Source organism: Vicugna pacos, chromosome 15 (genome assembly GCF_048564905.1).
Source record: "Vicugna pacos chromosome 15, VicPac4, whole genome shotgun sequence".
NCBI lineage: Eukaryota > Metazoa > Chordata > Mammalia > Artiodactyla > Camelidae > Vicugna > Vicugna pacos.
Window position 1 is genome coordinate 28,400,140 of NC_133001.1, and position 17,615 is coordinate 28,417,754.

The 17,615-nt window shown below is 34.1% G+C and overlaps 1 protein-coding gene across 3 annotated transcripts in view; it reads left to right on the forward strand.

Moving 5' to 3' along the window:
* Positions 1-17,615, forward strand: part of SRBD1 (S1 RNA binding domain 1) — a 169,400-nt gene that overhangs the window by 87,856 nt on the left and 63,929 nt on the right. For all 3 annotated transcript variants that reach the window (XM_015249703.3, XM_006216451.4, XM_072937776.1), the window contains one exon: positions 9,195-9,277. In XM_015249703.3, coding sequence (XP_015105189.1) covers positions 9,195-9,277 — 83 coding nt within the window. The remainder of the gene's footprint in view (positions 1-9,194; positions 9,278-17,615) is intronic.

Genomic DNA, 17,615 nt, shown 5'->3' on the forward strand with positions numbered 1-17,615 from the left:
AGCCCAAAACATGTTTAGTAAAATTAAATACTAGAGAGTTAATGATAAAAATAATAAAATGCTCTAAACTTTTTTATTATTATTATTATTATTATTATTATTATTATTATTATTACTACAAATATTACTTATAGCTTTTTGTTGGAGAAAAGTAATATATTAGAATAAAAATATTTAAAGTGCAAAGACTTTCAGCTTATTGTTAAATATTTGTCAAATGACCAGTTTCTTGTCTTGCTAATAAGAATTATCATTAGTGTATTATTGTTTAAAGCAGTCTGATTTGATTTTAGTTGTATTTAGTTGCTGCGGTGTGGAATAGTTTAAATCTTGTGTGTGAAGAAATTAAAAAATTTTGATAACAACTAATGAAAGTAATTGGTATCACAAGCAAAATATAGATCTGGTCAGCATTCTTCTGTGTAACAGGTGGTATTACTGCTTTGTTAGAAGTGGACTTTTCTTTGTGTGTTTACTGATTTATTATTTTTTAAATTGAAATATAGTTGATTTATTATGTAAGTTTCAGGTGTACAGCATTGTGATTCAGTATTTTTAAAGATTATACTCATTTCAAAGTTATTGCAAGATAGTGGCTATAATTCCCATTGCTATACAATATGTCCTTGTTGTCTATTTTATATAAAGTAATTTGCATCTGTTAATTCCCTAATTTGGGATTTCCTCAAATTAGGGGAAATGGAATTTTTATTTAATTTTTTCCTTAAATATTCTCATCAGATTTCTTTGGCTGTTCTTGAAATATCTATCTGGAGATATATATTTGGAAATTTTTGCATTAAAAACTTTTCTTAATCCAAAAGAGCTATAGTTTCCCTTCAGTTGTTCATTCCATGACACAATTCCCTGTCTAAAAGGATCATCTTTTTTCTTAAATTTTACTTTTTACTGAAGTGTGTTAACCTACAATGTTAGTTTCAGGTGTATAGCAAAGCAATTCAATTATACATATTTATACATATATACACACACACACATATATATGTATATATATGCATATATATTTTCAGATTCTTTTCCATTATAGTTTGTTACAAGAAATTGAATATAGATCCCTGTGCTATCCAATAGGTCCTTGTTGTTTATCCACTTTATATGTAGTAGTGTGTAACTGTTAATCCAAACTCCGAATTTATCCCTCCACCCTTTTCCCCTTTGGTAACCATAGTTTATGTGCTATGTCTGTGAGTCTATTTCTGATTTGTAAATAAAATTTGTATCTTTTTTTTAGGTTCCACATAAAAGTGATATCATATGATATTTGTCTTTCTCTGTCTGACTTACTTCACTTAATATGATAATCTCTAGGTCCATCCATTTGCTGCATATGGCATTATTTCACTCTTTTTTATGGCTGAGTAATATTCCGTTGTGTATATATACACCACATCTTCTTTATCCTAAAAAAATGATCATTTTTTCAAACTCAGATCACAGCTCAAGATCTTGCTTCTTCGATGAAGTCTTTCTCTGTCACACCAACTCTGTGTGGTCTCTGCCTCCTTGCCATGTTCTCTTTTGGTCCTTGCCTTGTAATAACAATAGTAATAATAATAATAGGAGTAGCTGTAGTAATCACAGTGGGAGCTGCTAATACTAATCTTTTAAAGCACTTAATATATGTGAAATAATGTGGTAAATGGATTACCAGGATTATCTAATCCTCACAATTGCCCTGTGAGACACTTATTATTTCCATATACAGATGAGGAAACCCAGACTTAAATAGGCTGCATAGCCAAGTAAGTGTGTCCATTATGTTTGTGTACTTAATTTCTGTAATAAAAGGATACCTTTCTTCACAAAAAATAAAATTCAGAGCCTCCCAAGTTGGCACTGAAAGGTAATCTACCAACAGAGCATTTGAAAAAAAAATACTACATAGGAGGTGACATCCCTTAGGCTTCCCATTGCTAATGGGGCTGCTGTTTCCTCTTTATCACTGGCCCGTGTGGGTTCATGACTGGCACAGTATTATTGGTGGGACAAGATTACAACATTCTAACAAGACTATGACAAGAGGAAATAATAAAGAGGGGAATTGGCATATAGTTCTAATTACTCTGATTTCAAAACCTAGCTGTGTCTTCAGCTTGTGATTCACTGCAGGTGTGCCTTCCTTCTTTGTCTCAGCTTGCATCCACATAGCAATGACTGTGTTTGATCCCTGTCAACTCAAAACATCTACCTAGACATTTTGAGTCTTCAAAGTCTGGTCCTGGAAGCAAATATTGAAAGAAGCTGAGGGTTTCTACTCTTGGCTTTCTGGGGCCCACTTCCTTTTCAATTCCTGCTTTCTGACTGGGAGGGAGTCTTTATCTTTCCTAGTGATTGATGCCAGGGATGACTTTATACTTCATTTGAGACCTGACCTACCTATGGGTGTGGGTTTTACCTTTCAACCCTCCATAAGTTTACTGTATCAAGTGTAACAGAACCTCAACATTCATACAAGTGTTAAACATATGTAAGAAAATGACCTTTCTCTTACTATATCTTCTTGACCAGTTTATCAGCTTATTGAAAACAGAGGTTATTCTTATATGTGCTTACATTCCCCCTGTAATAAATTCATTGTACTGAGAGGATTTAAGTTGGATGGATAGAATAGTAGATGGTTGGCATTTAAATGTTTATTATGGATTTCTGGTCTAAAATGGAAAATTAAATATGCCTGTCATTCCTTCACTCCCTTGTGAAATTTCACTAAAATGACAGTAACTTGGTAGAATGAAGGCATAAACTCACTAGGACAAAGAGAATGGGAGTGGGGATAAGAGCAACAATAGTTTTGAAGCTGGAAAACAGATGGCTGAGTAATAAGTGATCTAGCCAACTCAAGAAAGTTGAATACTGGGACAACATTATAGAAAACAGAGAACTAACCTGAAATAGATTGTGGAAGCCCTAAAGGGTCAGGAAATGTACTAAGCACCTTTAGAAGTATCTTGGGAGGGCTGAGAATAGGTCTAAAGTAAGAGGACTGAGTTAAAATCTGTTTAAAAAGCAATTAGAGTTAAACATAGAATACCATATAACCCAGCAATCCTACTCCTTGGTATATACTCAAAAGAATTGAAAATAGGTACTCAGCAAATACTTGTACACAGATACTCATTGCAGCACTATTCACAATAGCCAAAAACTGGAAACAACCCAAATGTCCATCAGCAGGTGAACAGATAAACAGAAAAATGCAGTCTTTCCATACAATGGAATATTATTTTCAGCCATAAAAAAGAATGAAGTAGTGATATGTACTACGACATGGATGAACCTTCAAAACATGCCAAGTGAAAGAAGCCAAACGAAAGGTCACATATTATATGATTACATTTATATGAAATGTCCAGAAAGACAAATTTATAGACACAGAGAGCCGATTGGTGGTTGCCAGGGACTGGGGAGAGGGGAAAATGAAAAGGGACTGCTTAATGGGTGCAAGGTTTCCTCTGGGGGTGATGGAAATGTTTTGGAATTTGATAGAGAGGGTGGTTTACATGATGTGTTGTAAGTATATTAAATACCACTAAATGGTACACCTTAAAATGGTGATTTTATGTTATGTGAATTTCACATCGATTAAAAAAAAAGAAACCATTTAGACCTCCCATTCCACACAGGGAGTAGCTGCCCTTTTCCCACCTTTGTGGAAGACTGGGGACTTGTTCTCTAGAGAGGGTTAAATGTCCTCTCTGGAGGACATGTGTTACAAGTGAGAGTGGGGATACCTACTGAAAAAAGAGGGATTAAATAATTTTTTGCATGCTGTTGTAGATCCTTAGAGAAGACTAAATCTTCCTTGCAGAAGATTAGGGGATTCTGACCAACACAAGAGAAGATACCTAAATAAACTGAGATCAGAAATTCACAAAAGAAATGTCCAAATTACCCTATAGTGAAGCCCACAAAACTCACCTTTCAGCAAAGCCCCTACAGTCAGCTTTCTAGTACCCTGTGCCTGTTGGAAAGTTAAGGGTCACTTAACACGTAAGGAAAATTTATACCAAGACAGATGCCAAATATGGGGCAGGGAGTGAGGTATGCTACGTGGAAGAAATAGAGACTATAGAAAGAAGAAGAATAAAGAAAAAGCTTGATATCCTTAGAGAAAAGATATTTCATTCATTTAAGGGTATATTTACATAAAGTGAAATTCATCCTTTTTAGGTACATCATCTATGAATTTTAAAAAGCTTGTACTAGTCAGGTAATCACAACCCTCACCACCACAGTCAAGATTAGAATATTTACATCAGATCATCTGATTTGTCAGCTTCTTACTAAAAAATGTAAATACTAAGATTATAATAGATATGCATTACCACCATTAAAATACATTTTAATAAGCTTTTTAGTGGAAAAATTCTAATTTGGAGTTGAATGAAATGAGAAAGAATGGAGGTTTTACTTATCTTCCTCTTTTGCTGTCTGGTAGCAAAGGAAAGTATAAAATGATGTGAGTATTGGACTTTAAAAATAAAAATTTCTACTTTGATATTCTTAGATAATAGAATAAGGCAGATTTTAAAGAGAACATAGTTAAGATTCTAAGTATTTCGTGGAACTGAAGGCTAAGCCCCACAGAACCCCTTTATATGAGACACATTGTGAATGAGGGGGAAATGTTACTTCAGTGCTGCTACGTATGGCTGTGTACCCTGTACAACTTGCCTAATCATATGAGGTAGCTTTGGGCGCTTACCTTTTAGGATGATAACCTTCACTCAGTCTGCATTCCCTTCTCCTACTTTTGGTGTAACTAACAGTTTTTTTCCTCTCATGCTTAACTTTTGTCTCAGTATCACTTACTGTCTTCCTTTTCCCATTGTGTTTCACTACCTCTTAACGAATTACCATGTGTTAAAAACTAAATTCCTATGTGTATATTTTTACCTTATTTCTTGGTCTGTGTAGTCTGCCACAATGCAAGACTCTCTCAATTATTGTGGCTTATAATATGACTTGCTTTAGTCTTTTTTTAAAATTTCATTTTTCCTTATGCATTTCTTCCTTTGTATATAAATTTTAGAGCCATTTAATTAATATTTTTAAAACTCTATAAAAATACAGTGAAATTCTGTAAAATTTATACCTTTGTCCTTGTTCTGCACATTTTTTTTTCTTATAGACAGTAAATGGATTCTCCATGATATTTTCTTATTGGTTGTTAATGGGCATCTGGGAGCATCAATTTTTGTCTGAGTGTCTCGAAATCAGCCAACTGATTGAAATCTTACTAGCTCTGATGTTTTTTCAGTTGACTTGCTTGGGTTTTCTAGATAGACAGACATCATCTGCCAATAATAATAAATAATCTGATTTCTGTCTTTTCAGTAATTATACCTTCTTTCTTTTCTCTTCCAATTATATTAACTAGAATTTCCTGAATGGTGGCAAATAGTAGCAATGATACAGAGAAATAATGACATCATATGTGGGCAAAATAGTCAATATTTGCCATACATTGCGACATACTGCATTTAAAAATATGTAACAGCTTCATTGAGATATAATTTACATAGCATACAATTTACCTTTTTGAAGTGTATGTTAGCATTTTTTAACATAGTAAGAGTTGTGAAACTATTGCCACTATCTAATTTTAAAACCAGTTTCATCTCCCCAAATAGAAATCCCAAACCCATTAACCATCAGTCCTCCTTCCCCTCTTCTTCCTAATCCCTGGAAAACACTAATCTAGTTTCTGTCTATATGGACTTGCCTATTGTGGATATTTCATATAAGTGGAATCATTACTGTATGGTCTTTTGTGACTGACTGGCTTCTTTCACTTAGCGTAGTGTTTTCAAAGTTCACTCATGTTGCATAGCACGTATGAGCACCTCATTTCTTTTTATTGCCAAATAATTTACCATTGTATGGGTATGTCATGTTTTGTTTATCCATTTATCAGTTGTTGGATATTTTGGTTGCTTTCACTTTTTTGGCTATTATGAATAATGCCACTGTGAACATTCATGTACAAGATTTTATGTGGACATATGTTTTCATTTCTTTTGAGTAGTACCTAGGAGTAAAGACTTGGGGACATATGGTGACTGTGTTTAACATGTTCCAGAAGTCTTTTTGACTTCTTTTACTATATTTTCCTCACCATTCATTCTCTGCCTCTTTCATCATTTCCTCCTTCTCTTTTCTATCTCAAGATGTAAATGTACCCCACGTTTTAGGCCATACCTCTCATTCTGTCTTCATTTTCTTTATCAGCAATCTGTTCAACTCCTTTTGCCTGATCTACTTATCTATTTCTTACTTTCAGAAACCTGATCATTCTCAACCTACAAGTTTGCATTATTACTGTCTATTGCATGACCCTTTTCTTGGCTATCCTGCCAGGAGGAAAACAGCACCACCTCTCAAAAACCTGAGCATACTACTTTTCGAATTCTACTTTAAACATTGTTCATCTCTCTCCCTCCTCCTGCCCCCCAGCTCTTCCATGCTTGAGTTTTTATGCTACATAGAATGAACAACATCTGGAAAGGAAATGCCAATTCTAGAAATATTAGAATCTATGTCGAGGGTTGTTTATTGGGGACATTGTAACTCCAGAAGCCCTTGGGACATTGTAGAATTAATATGTCATTTAGAAGCCATCGTTTTCAATCCATTGTTGCTGATATTTAGCAATATAAGGATGAATAAAAGATACACTAGTAGTGAACTATTAGAAGGGAATCCAGTAGAAAATAGTTCAAAATCCTTTTGTGTATTTCAGAAATTTAAAAATATGCGATCTACTCACATTTATCAAATTATACAGTTGTGCTAACCAGTTTCTAAGTTTAGATTTTCATAATGTTGGTTTTCCTGAAGGTTTAGATTTGAGATACTTACCTATTATTGATATACTTTTATTGAATTTCTAATATTGCCTTCCTACACAGTACATGTTCTGATACCTCTTACCTTAACTTGGTTTACTGCTGTGGGTTGTTGTTGTTCTTCTGAATCTGAAGGTATTTTGGCAATGTATGTATTTGTTTGAAAATCATTCTTATTGTATTAAATATATAAAGGCTAGAATAAAGAAATAATACAGTTGTCTTTTGATATGGACAGGAGATTGGTTCTAGGACCACTCACAGATACCAAAAATCCAAGGGTGCTCAAATCCCTTTTATAAAATGGTGTAATATTTGCATATAAACCTGTGCACACCCTCCAATATACTTTAAATCATCTCTAAATTACTTATAATACCTAATACAATGTAAATTTTATGTAAACAGTTGTAAGTGAAATGTAAATAGTTGCCTAGAGCAGCAAATTCATGTTTTGCTTTTTGGAACTTTCTGGGACTTTTTTCCCAACTTTTTTTCTCTTAATTGAGATACAGTCAGCTACAATGTGTCAGGTTCTGGTGTACAGCATTCTTTCCTTGTCATACATATTTGTTTTCATATTCTTTTTCATTAAAGGTTATTACAAAATAGTGAATATAGTTCCCTGTGCTATACAGAAATTTGTTTTTTATCTATTTTTATATATAGTGGTTATCATTTACAAATCTCAGACTCCTAAATTTATCCCTTCCCACCTCCTTTCCCCTGGTAACCATAAAATTGTTTACTCTGTCTGAGAGTCTGTTTCTGTTTTGTAGATGAGTTTATTAGTGTCCTCTTTTTTCCCAATATTTTTGATCCATGGTTGGTTGAATCTGTGGATGTGAAGCCCACAGATGCGGGGGACTGACTCTATTTGCTTTTAGAGGATATCAGGTATTTCTCTGGTGGCATAAATTTTCAACGTGTGACTATAAATGTGGTTCTTAGAGGAAACCAATTCTCCTATAACTTGCAATGCTTACACTAGTTAACCTTTCGTGAGATTTGGTAAGAAAAGTATATATGAAGGCCTTGGAATCCCCATCACTGCTGTGGGAGAAATAGGCAGATTGTAAGACACCAGCTTGTTTTTCTCTAAGCTTGCTTTGCAAACTACCATTGTCACTATATGTTTGAAGTTATAGAAGATATGAAAAAGACTTGAGTGACCGTGCAGTGAACTTGATGTTCACAGTAGATCTTATCTCTGGTGAGAGGTGGTACAAATCAGTGACTGGAGAATCTGATAGTCACTTCTAAGAGGTGGCTGCTTTTGCTAGACCTTGAACTGTGTAACATGAAAACAGGCATGGGATTTCCTTTGATGGCCTTAGTGCTTTCACTTAATGAATTTATATTTCATCCAACCTTTTATATAAGTGGGTGACACTGACTAGCTTTCATGGGTTTAGAAAATGAAAGCTGTTCAGATGTAAACACTCAGTGTCACTGTGCTACTGGGGAAAAAGAAGAGCTGCCTTTAGAAGTATCCTTAAGATCATATTAAATTTATTTTCTCTAACTGAATCTATTTTATGAGCTAAATTAGTTATGAGATTTTGTTAATAACATTTGGTTAAAAAATGACAAAATCATGATACAAATAAAGGAATGTTTGAAGTTAACTCTCAAGTCTCTTAAATACAGAATGTGATGGTTGAGGAAAGGATGTAATTAGGACTCTGTGTGTGTGTGTGTGTGTATGTATGTGTGTGTGTGTGTGTGTGTGTGTGTGTTAGGAAGAAGCAGTTGGGACACAGATCACTTTACAAACTAACCTAATATTTAAGGCAATACAAGTGTATTCATTAGCCAGCTGACTTGATCCCTGGTTGCAATAAGATATGATTCTGTCATTTACTCATGATGATCAGAATCTAGTCCTAATGAGCATATTTGACATACAGATGTGTATCATGTTTATAATAATGCAGGATTATTTAAAAGTAAAACAAACGTCTACTTGTTCTTTAAAGTGTGAGGTGCCCTGCTATGCTGTATTTAAAGAATAAACTGGTAATTGTGTAAATACAGCAACTAAGTGGGGGTTTTTGTTTGTTTGTTTTTCCAAATATATAACCCTACCAATGTGTTCATGTTCAGGAATGCCTAGTAGAGTTCTGGTGACATAATTAATCCTGAAATTTTATATTTAGTTTTTGTGTGAAAGAAAAGGGAATTTTGAAACTTGGTGAAATCTTGGTCTTCTGGTGGGAGGAATGAAGAGGGTAACTATTTGCATTATGAATAACTAACATAGTAATTATCTGGATACTGCTTTTCACATTAAGCCATACTTGTTTTCTGATTCTGTTTTTTCAGTTTCCATAGCAAGGCGTGTACAAGACCCATTAGCTGAGCTGGTGAAAATTGAGCCGAAGCACATTGGAGTTGGAATGTATCAGGTAAAGCAATGTGGATCATTTAATTTATGAAATCCATCAATACAGAGAGCAGTACTCAAAACTTGGCTTCGTAATTAAGTGTCAGTGGGAATAAGTCCCCGTTTTCAAAGGTTATACAGTTTGTGGGAAGGTAGTTAGGTGTTACAGGTTATTCGGGAAGAAGGGAATTTTTTTTTCCTGGTGTTTAGGACTTTGATAAGACTTAGAATTGACCGTAATCAGTTTAGACTATTAAAACATTAGATATGGCTAGTAACTTAATCTGGAGAGTCTTTTAACATTATTTATAAGAATGGAGAGGCTATGGAGAAAGGGTGGTATGTTGGCTCTTTGTGTAAACCAGTTTGAACTATTGATCTTCATTGATCTTTCAGAAGGAAGCCTTTCGTATCTATGGTGACTCTTTCCCTCCTGTTTTTCATTCTTACTTGATTATTATAGTTAGTTTTTGGTCAGTACCCAGTATGGGCTAAAACCTTTCATTTTTGTTGCTGTGTAACAGTAATAGTGCTTATTATTGTTGTTACTGTATTTTCAGTTTTTGAGTATTTTCATTGGGCAATTGAGGACAGCACTACATCTTGTCAAAATGAATCTATATTAGCTTAAGTAATCTCCAGAAACCTCAAGGTGAATTATTTTCTCTTTGATGAAAGTTCTTCTTAAGCCTGAAATAGAATATTACCCTCTGTATAATTTTCATGAGATTTGAGTGATAGGTACTGTAGTTTCTCTAAGGAAATATTATATTAGGTCATGGAATCCGTGGCCACTAGAAATGGAAGAGATCTTTGAGATCATACAACCCTAGCCTCCTCATTTGGCAGAAAAAGAGGACTACTCTGTGTCCTAGAGTTGTTAGCATTTGCATTTTTACCCAGGGTCCCACTGGCAAAGCCTAGACTAACCTGACGTATATTGGGACATAACTGGGAGTATTCCCGCTTTATAGCAAGTTAGACTAAGAGATGTCCAGACCTTCAGCTCAACTTGTTCATTTGGCCGGGGTGATTGCTGAAGGGTGTAATCTAGCTACAGACAGATAAAATCCCTGCTATCTAAAGAGTACACCTGTTGCAGTTTTATGATATAGGCGTTATAGTTAAGAGAAATTATAGCTATATTAATTCAAGAAGAAGTTATGTAATGCATCAGCAAAGTAGTGGAATGAAGAAAAGGGAAAGTCAAACTTTTACAGAACTCAGGAGGCTAATAACCTATTGGCATCAAAGAGGCCTTTGAGTAAATAGCAGGGACCTAGTTTCCAGATTTGGACTGAGAGATAGCTTTTAACGTGAAAAAGTTTGGAATTCATTCCAACAGCAGTGAGAAGTAATATAAGAGTTTTAAGCAGGGGAATGACGTGATCTGATTTGTATTTTTAAACATCAACTCTGACTCCAGGTGAAAAATGATGGTGGTTTGGAAAAAGTTAATGGCAGTAGAAATGGAAAGTTAAACCTATTTTGTAGGGACTACTTGATGAAAAGTGAGGGAAAAGGGGTTGTGAAGAATTTACTCCAAGGGTCCTGGTCTATGGAAGATGCCTGAGCAGAGCAGATTTGGTGAGGGATATCCAAAACTCCAAATTCCATAAGGGGACAGAAAAGCTGTGTGTGTATATCTGTACCTATATAAACACTCCCTTATATGAGTAAATTGATAATAGTCTAGGAAAACAAGAAAGGATCCCATCAGTGGATAGAAATTTCAGGAATTATTGAAAGATATTAAGCATGAGGAATCACACGCACAGAAAAATGAAATTTGGTGGAGCCACACCGAGCAATATGTAGATCAACAGTGTCCTGAAGCCAGAGTCATATTCAGGTAGTGGTAAGGGGGCCTGGAATATTAGATAAGGAGGTACATATAGAGTGGCTAGGCCCATGGTGACCCCCTCTCCCTCAATATTCTGTGAATCCAAACTAAAGCACTGAGTATAACACAGAGGCTGGAGAGGATGGGAGATCCCTCAGGTAGCCTTTGATTGTCAGAAAGCTGAAGGAGTTTCTTCCTAGCAAGACAAACTCCTGACATGTACATGACAGCTGGTGTCATATCCCACATTTTGCACATTATCACTTGAGACTCACGATGGTAAACAGAAACAGCATACACAGACAGACAAATAGGGACTCTGAAATGACCTTGCTACCAAGAATCAACAAATGTTTGAGGAGAATCTGTGATAGAAAAATGAGGCACCAAATTAAAAAAAAAAATTAACACGCAGTGAAACAGTGAAAAGGCAACAGACTCTGAAATGAGTAAAATTAACATTCACAGATAAGAGAGGTCATTAGATTTCTTAAACAAATACGGGATAGAATGAAATTAAACCAATCTAAGAATTTTAAAATATGATTGTTAAAATTAAAAAAAAACACATAAACAGGGGAAATAGAGTGGACACAGCTAAAAGCAAATTAATGAATTGAAAGGTGTAGCTAAGAGACTCTTTAGAATGCAGTCAAATTGGAAAAGGTGGAAAGGATGAACAAAAAAATCTTGTGATGTAGAGCGCCTTCTAGATCTTCAACATTCATCTAATAGAAGATTCAAATTAACAGGAGAGGAGGGGAGGAGTTATAATCACAGAAACAATAGGATGAAATTTCTCCAAACTGAAGATAGACAAGTTTCTTGAAAAGGCCTAATGGATACTGAATAAAAGAGTAACAGAAGACCTACACTCAGATGCCTTCCTGTGAAATTTCAGAATGCTAGTAATAAGGAGGGAACTGACTAAAAGCTTCCGGAGAGCAAACATAGTTTATCTACAGAGGAAAGAGTCAGGTTGACATCAGTCCTATTATTGGTAAAAACAAGTGCTAGAAGACAGAAATGCAGTAGTTTTGAAGTTGTGGGAAAATTTTATTTTGAACTCATAATTCTATATTGAGGCAAACCAGCAATTCATTGTGAGAGGACAATAAAAACATTTCTGGATCTGTAATGATCCAGAATTGTTACAGACAGTTCCGATTGTTACAGACCTTCTTTAAAAGAATATTTATGGATGTACTCCTGCCTAAAGCAGGGGGGTGGAGGGGATGGAGGTCCAAAGGAGGGAAAGGCATGTGGCAAGGAAACAGTATCAAGGTAAGGAAACAGTGGAGAGCTTTACAGTGCACAGGTGCCCAGTAAAATGTATCTGAATCATTGAGTCTGTTTTTAAACTATGTTTATCTTTATATTAACCTAGATCAGATCAACTCAACATAAGATGGTAGAAGAAAAAGAAGTGACAAAGTATTAGGATTCTTTTTCAGGAAAAAAGAGATAGAGATTAACTCTATAACTTTTTAGAAAAAGACAATCTGAAATATATGACTGATAATCACAAATAGGACATTCAGTGTAAATCATGAGTGAAAAATTTAAAGTTTACCATTGCAACCAAAGGCAGAGAAAAGAAAATAAGAAAGTATAATAGATAAATAAAATGTACAGTGACAAGAATAAGTATAGGTAATAGGTAAAGGTGAAAGGGTTAAATTCCCCTATGAATAGAGTCTCAGACTTTTAAAAATAAAATACAGTGCTAAGCTTTATATATATAAGAGGTACTTCTAAAGGACAAAGCAGCCATAACATTTGAAATTTGGAGAAAAATATTCCACATGTATGAAAAAGTCAGCAATGTTAACATGAGATGAAGTAGAATTTAAGGCAAAATGCATTAAAAAGGTCAAAGAGGGTATTTCATATTAATTATAGATACAGTATCCCAAGAAGGTATAATTGCCCTGAGCATTCTCTGTTATCTAACAACATAATTTCAAAAAATATGCACTATTAAAACCTTCTAAAAACAAGAAACAGGTTTACTTTTTTTTGGAGAAGTTTTAATAGACCACAGTATAACAACACATTTTTTAAAAACCTTTATTGAGATATAATCACATACCATACATACATACATAAATTCACCCACTTAAAGTATACAAAGTCAGTGATTTCTAGTATATTCATAGGGTTGTGAAGCTTTACCACTAATTTTTGAACATTTTCATCACTCCAAAAAGAAACCATTAGCAGTCACTCTCCAGTGCTCCCTCTTTCCCCAGTCCTGTGCAACTACTACTCTATTTTCTGTTTCTGTAGATTTGTCTGTTCTGGATATTTCATATAAATGGAATTATACAATATGTGTCCTTTGGTGACTGGCTTCTTTCCTTTCGCATAATGTTATTTCTAGCAAATAGTTAATACCTATCAAGATGCACTTTTTTAAAAAAGCATCCTTTTGACCTGGTAATTCTTCCTTTAGGAGTCTCTTCTAAGCCAATGAGAAGATGTACTTCTAAGATTCACTTAAACTGCAGTAAAGTTGTTGATACAGAATAAAAACCAGTTTGTGTTTTAAAACTAGAGATACGCATTTACACTGAAGAAAAAAATGCCTGGCTGGAGACTGATATTTCTATCTTTGGTGTGATGTAGGGATTTTTATCTTCTTCTCTTCTACTTTTTTTCAAACTTTCTCTAGTGATTATATATTAGGAAAATTTGTTGTGAAATAAATATCCTTTTCTATTTCCCAGCCAATGGGCCACTTAATTTTAAGCTTTGATATAATTGACTTTCAGTACAACCAGAGTGGGACTGGCTTTCTTTTTAGCTGGGACCTTTAATGCTTTTAGTATATATTTAATACTTATATTTATGCTAATTTAAATTATGAATAGCTGGACAAACATTGCTGATTTTAAAAACGAATACTGTTCAAAGAAAGAATATTAGTTAGATGAAATAATAGTAGCTATAATATTATTTCAGTAGAATCTAAAATACTTTTGTTTTAATAACAGCTAAAATGCTAAAGGCAGTCCTCCAAATCTTGTCTTAGAAAATGGGGAGAGCTGATTTTAAAAACACATGCCTGTCATTATTTCTGGAGAGAGACGCAGCCAGTGTGGTCGAATGACAACATATCCCTAACTGACCCCTCAAGACGTTGCTGGAAAGTGGCTTGGTGTTACTCCCAAGAAAACACTCCAGAGTGAGAGCAGGATAATGCAGGGCTGGCTCTGCTGAATTCTGTGGGACATGGGAAATGGTGGTTTAGCTTGGCCTTGTCATATCCTGAGAACACAACTTGAGTAAGTTGGATTTACTTGCTATTTATTTCGTCTTTGGACTATGTTTTAGATATATTCATGCTCATTAGCACCTCTGTTTGTTAATGAGCCTGCGCGGGAAAGTAGGAAAGACAGAACAATCCCCTTTCCTCCTTTGTACCTCTCTGTTAGATCATTTGATGATATTAGACAGTGAAGTGGTTTTCCAAAATGAGTTTCTGGAACCCTTAGTGGATTTTCTATATCCAGGCCATCTTTATTCCTCATTATTATGGATAATGAGGAGTCACTGTAAAAGGAGAATCATCTTCCCAGATGAAATTTTTCATGGTAAAACCTCAGAGGTGGGAATTTGTATTTTATTTCCACGCCCCCTCTGTGGGATCAGTTCTGGACAAAGACAAAACAAAACAAAAAACCCAACTCTTCAGTGGTAATATTACTCTGTTAAAAACTATTTTATGGTTAATATTGTAGAGATTATGAAATATTTTAATGTAGGTTTGTAAAAGGTAATAAGGTTCCTCATTTGTCCTATATTGTTTTTCCAAATCTTTTAAAACATTTTGATCCGTTAGTTATGTGTTACTGTGGAGTGGGATATAGAAAAGAGTCTGCTCCATGGATATTCACTTAGATGACTTCTACCTGGATTTTGCCCCCTGTACTAAAGCATTATTTTGAAATAGATAAAACACAAAGGTGAAAGAGACATAGAGGAAATTGTTTTAAAAATCTGGCATTATTCACATAGATGAATTCCTTGCCAAAATGTTTTTGCAATCTTGTCCCTGAACTCTCAAGTCCCAGGATATGGGCTGTACTTCAATCTCTGATTTACTAGGTGTTATGAATGAAATTCAAACTTAGCCTTGCAATTCAGGAATTTCATTTACTATTGACCATAACTGAGCTGTTTCTATAATTGAACAAAAACAATTAATTGTCCTTGACTGGGGGTATGAACTCATGTATTAGAATTTGCTAATTATTCCTAAATTTAGAATTTTAAAATTTCTTTTCTGGGGTTTTCTTGTTTTTGTTTTTGTTTTTTTTCACTGCTGGATGAATTTTGCTTCTTATGTTGAAGTATATTGACTTTAGTTTTCTCAGGTTCTTAGAAATCACTGACAGTGTAATAAGCCATGTACATGTATACATATCCTGGTAGAACACCATTACTTATCTTTAAAAGAAATGTGAAATTTTAGTGTGATTTGAAAAACCTTTTACCAACAATACCTTAAATTATTAACAATGAAGTATCTAATTTCCTGTATCTTTTGTTTGCTTACTCTTTGTATGACATTGACCTTGGACAATGAAACTAGATCAATTTCAGTTTCTACTTAAGTTCACCTTCTGGTTTTCATACACCAGCACAAAAGTCACTGTTAGGATTTCTAAAACTTTAAGGTATTTTCATGGTGTTTAAAACTAGGATTATCGTGTATGATTGAAAAAAATTTATAACATTAAAGGTACTACCATAAAGGAAAAGATTATTAAGTTCTACTGCATTAGAATCTAAAACATCTCTGAATAATACATAGAAAATCCACAGACAAGGAGAAGTTATTTACATCACATACAACCTATAAAGGATCTATGTAAGGTCTCCTACAAATTAAGAGAAAAATAGGCAGGGGATATGAACAAGCAATTGACAGAAGAGGAGACATAAAAAAACAATAAAGGTATGAAAAAATTATCACTCTGACTAGTAATTGGGGAAACGCAAACTAAAGCCAGAATGGAAAACCTTTCAGGTTGTCAAAATTTAGTCTGACAATTTAGATGTTAGCAAACATGTGCAACATTGAAAATCGTATACATTACTTGTAGAAGTAAATACTGGTACAACCTCTTTGGAGAGCAGTTGGAAAGTAGTAAAGTGGGAGATGGGGATTCTCTTCAATTTAACAGTTTTATTGCTAGATATACATAGCCTTGAAAAAATATCACACATGTGCACAGGAAGACGTGTAAGAAGTTCACTGAAGCTCTATTTATAGAAGTAAAAATTTGGAAACAGTATGTCCATCATCTGGAAAACAGGAAAATAAACTGTAGTATACTCAGATGGTGGAACATTATATAGGAGTGAAGTTGACCCCATAGAGATACCTATATTAATATGGATAAGCCTCATATGCTATAATATTAAGAGAGAAAGCAAGTTGCAGAATATATATTTTATGATTGGTATAGAATTTTAAAATATGAAAAATAATACTGCATACTATTTATGAATACATATTATATATATAGTAAGGATATAGAAATAAGTACTGGAATTTAAGATAGTGGCTACCTTGGTTGGAGCATGAGATGGGAGGAGGATGGGAACTGGGAGGGTACATTATTTTGTATTTCTTAAGTTGTTTGGTGGGTACATGCTATCTCCTATATTATAGTCTATAACTTTTTGTTAAACAAGTTAAACTTTATATAAAGATACAGGAAAGCTTGGTCAAATGATCAAGGTGTTTTATCTCAGAAACCTTGGCTTTCAGTTGGTTTTAATTTCTTCCTTATATGTGTGTTTATGTGTTTATGTATTTTACAGTATATATATAATATATATATATAATCAGAAAAAATAAAGCTATTTTCATTTTTCAATGAAAATGAAACAATACATTTAATATTAGGTTACATTTCTCTTCATAATATTATTTTAAATCTTTATCTTTTGAGACCCTAATTTTGCACCAAATCAAATACTCTTTAATGCAAAGTTTTAACACTAACCTTAAATTCTTTTCTCATTACACAAATATTGGATTTTTCTTCTGTGAATCTTAAGAATTAAATAATATTTGTTTTGCTCCACTATTTGAAATGGTCATTTCAGAGACATGGCCTAGGAAGAACCTGTAGACTATTATAACTTTTAGTGCTTATTCACAGGGCAGAGTTGGTTAGAACAGATGTTTAAGGAATTATAGAATAATGTGTTATAATAATGTTACCACAATATGACTAGCATTCATCCTATACTATTTTCTTCTCACCACTATCCCTCCAACACACTTCTAAATTACCTAAATTAGAAACCTTAAGATTAAACAGGGGAGCTTTTAAAAATCCTAGCCTAGGCCACATCCCCAGAGAATTTAGTTTAATTGGCCTGGGGTGGGCCCTAGATGTCAACAAACATTTAAAAAATTTCACAGGTGATTCTAATGTACAGGCAGGGCTGTGCCCCAGTGATTCTGAAAGTACAGTCCCTGGACCAGCAACATCAA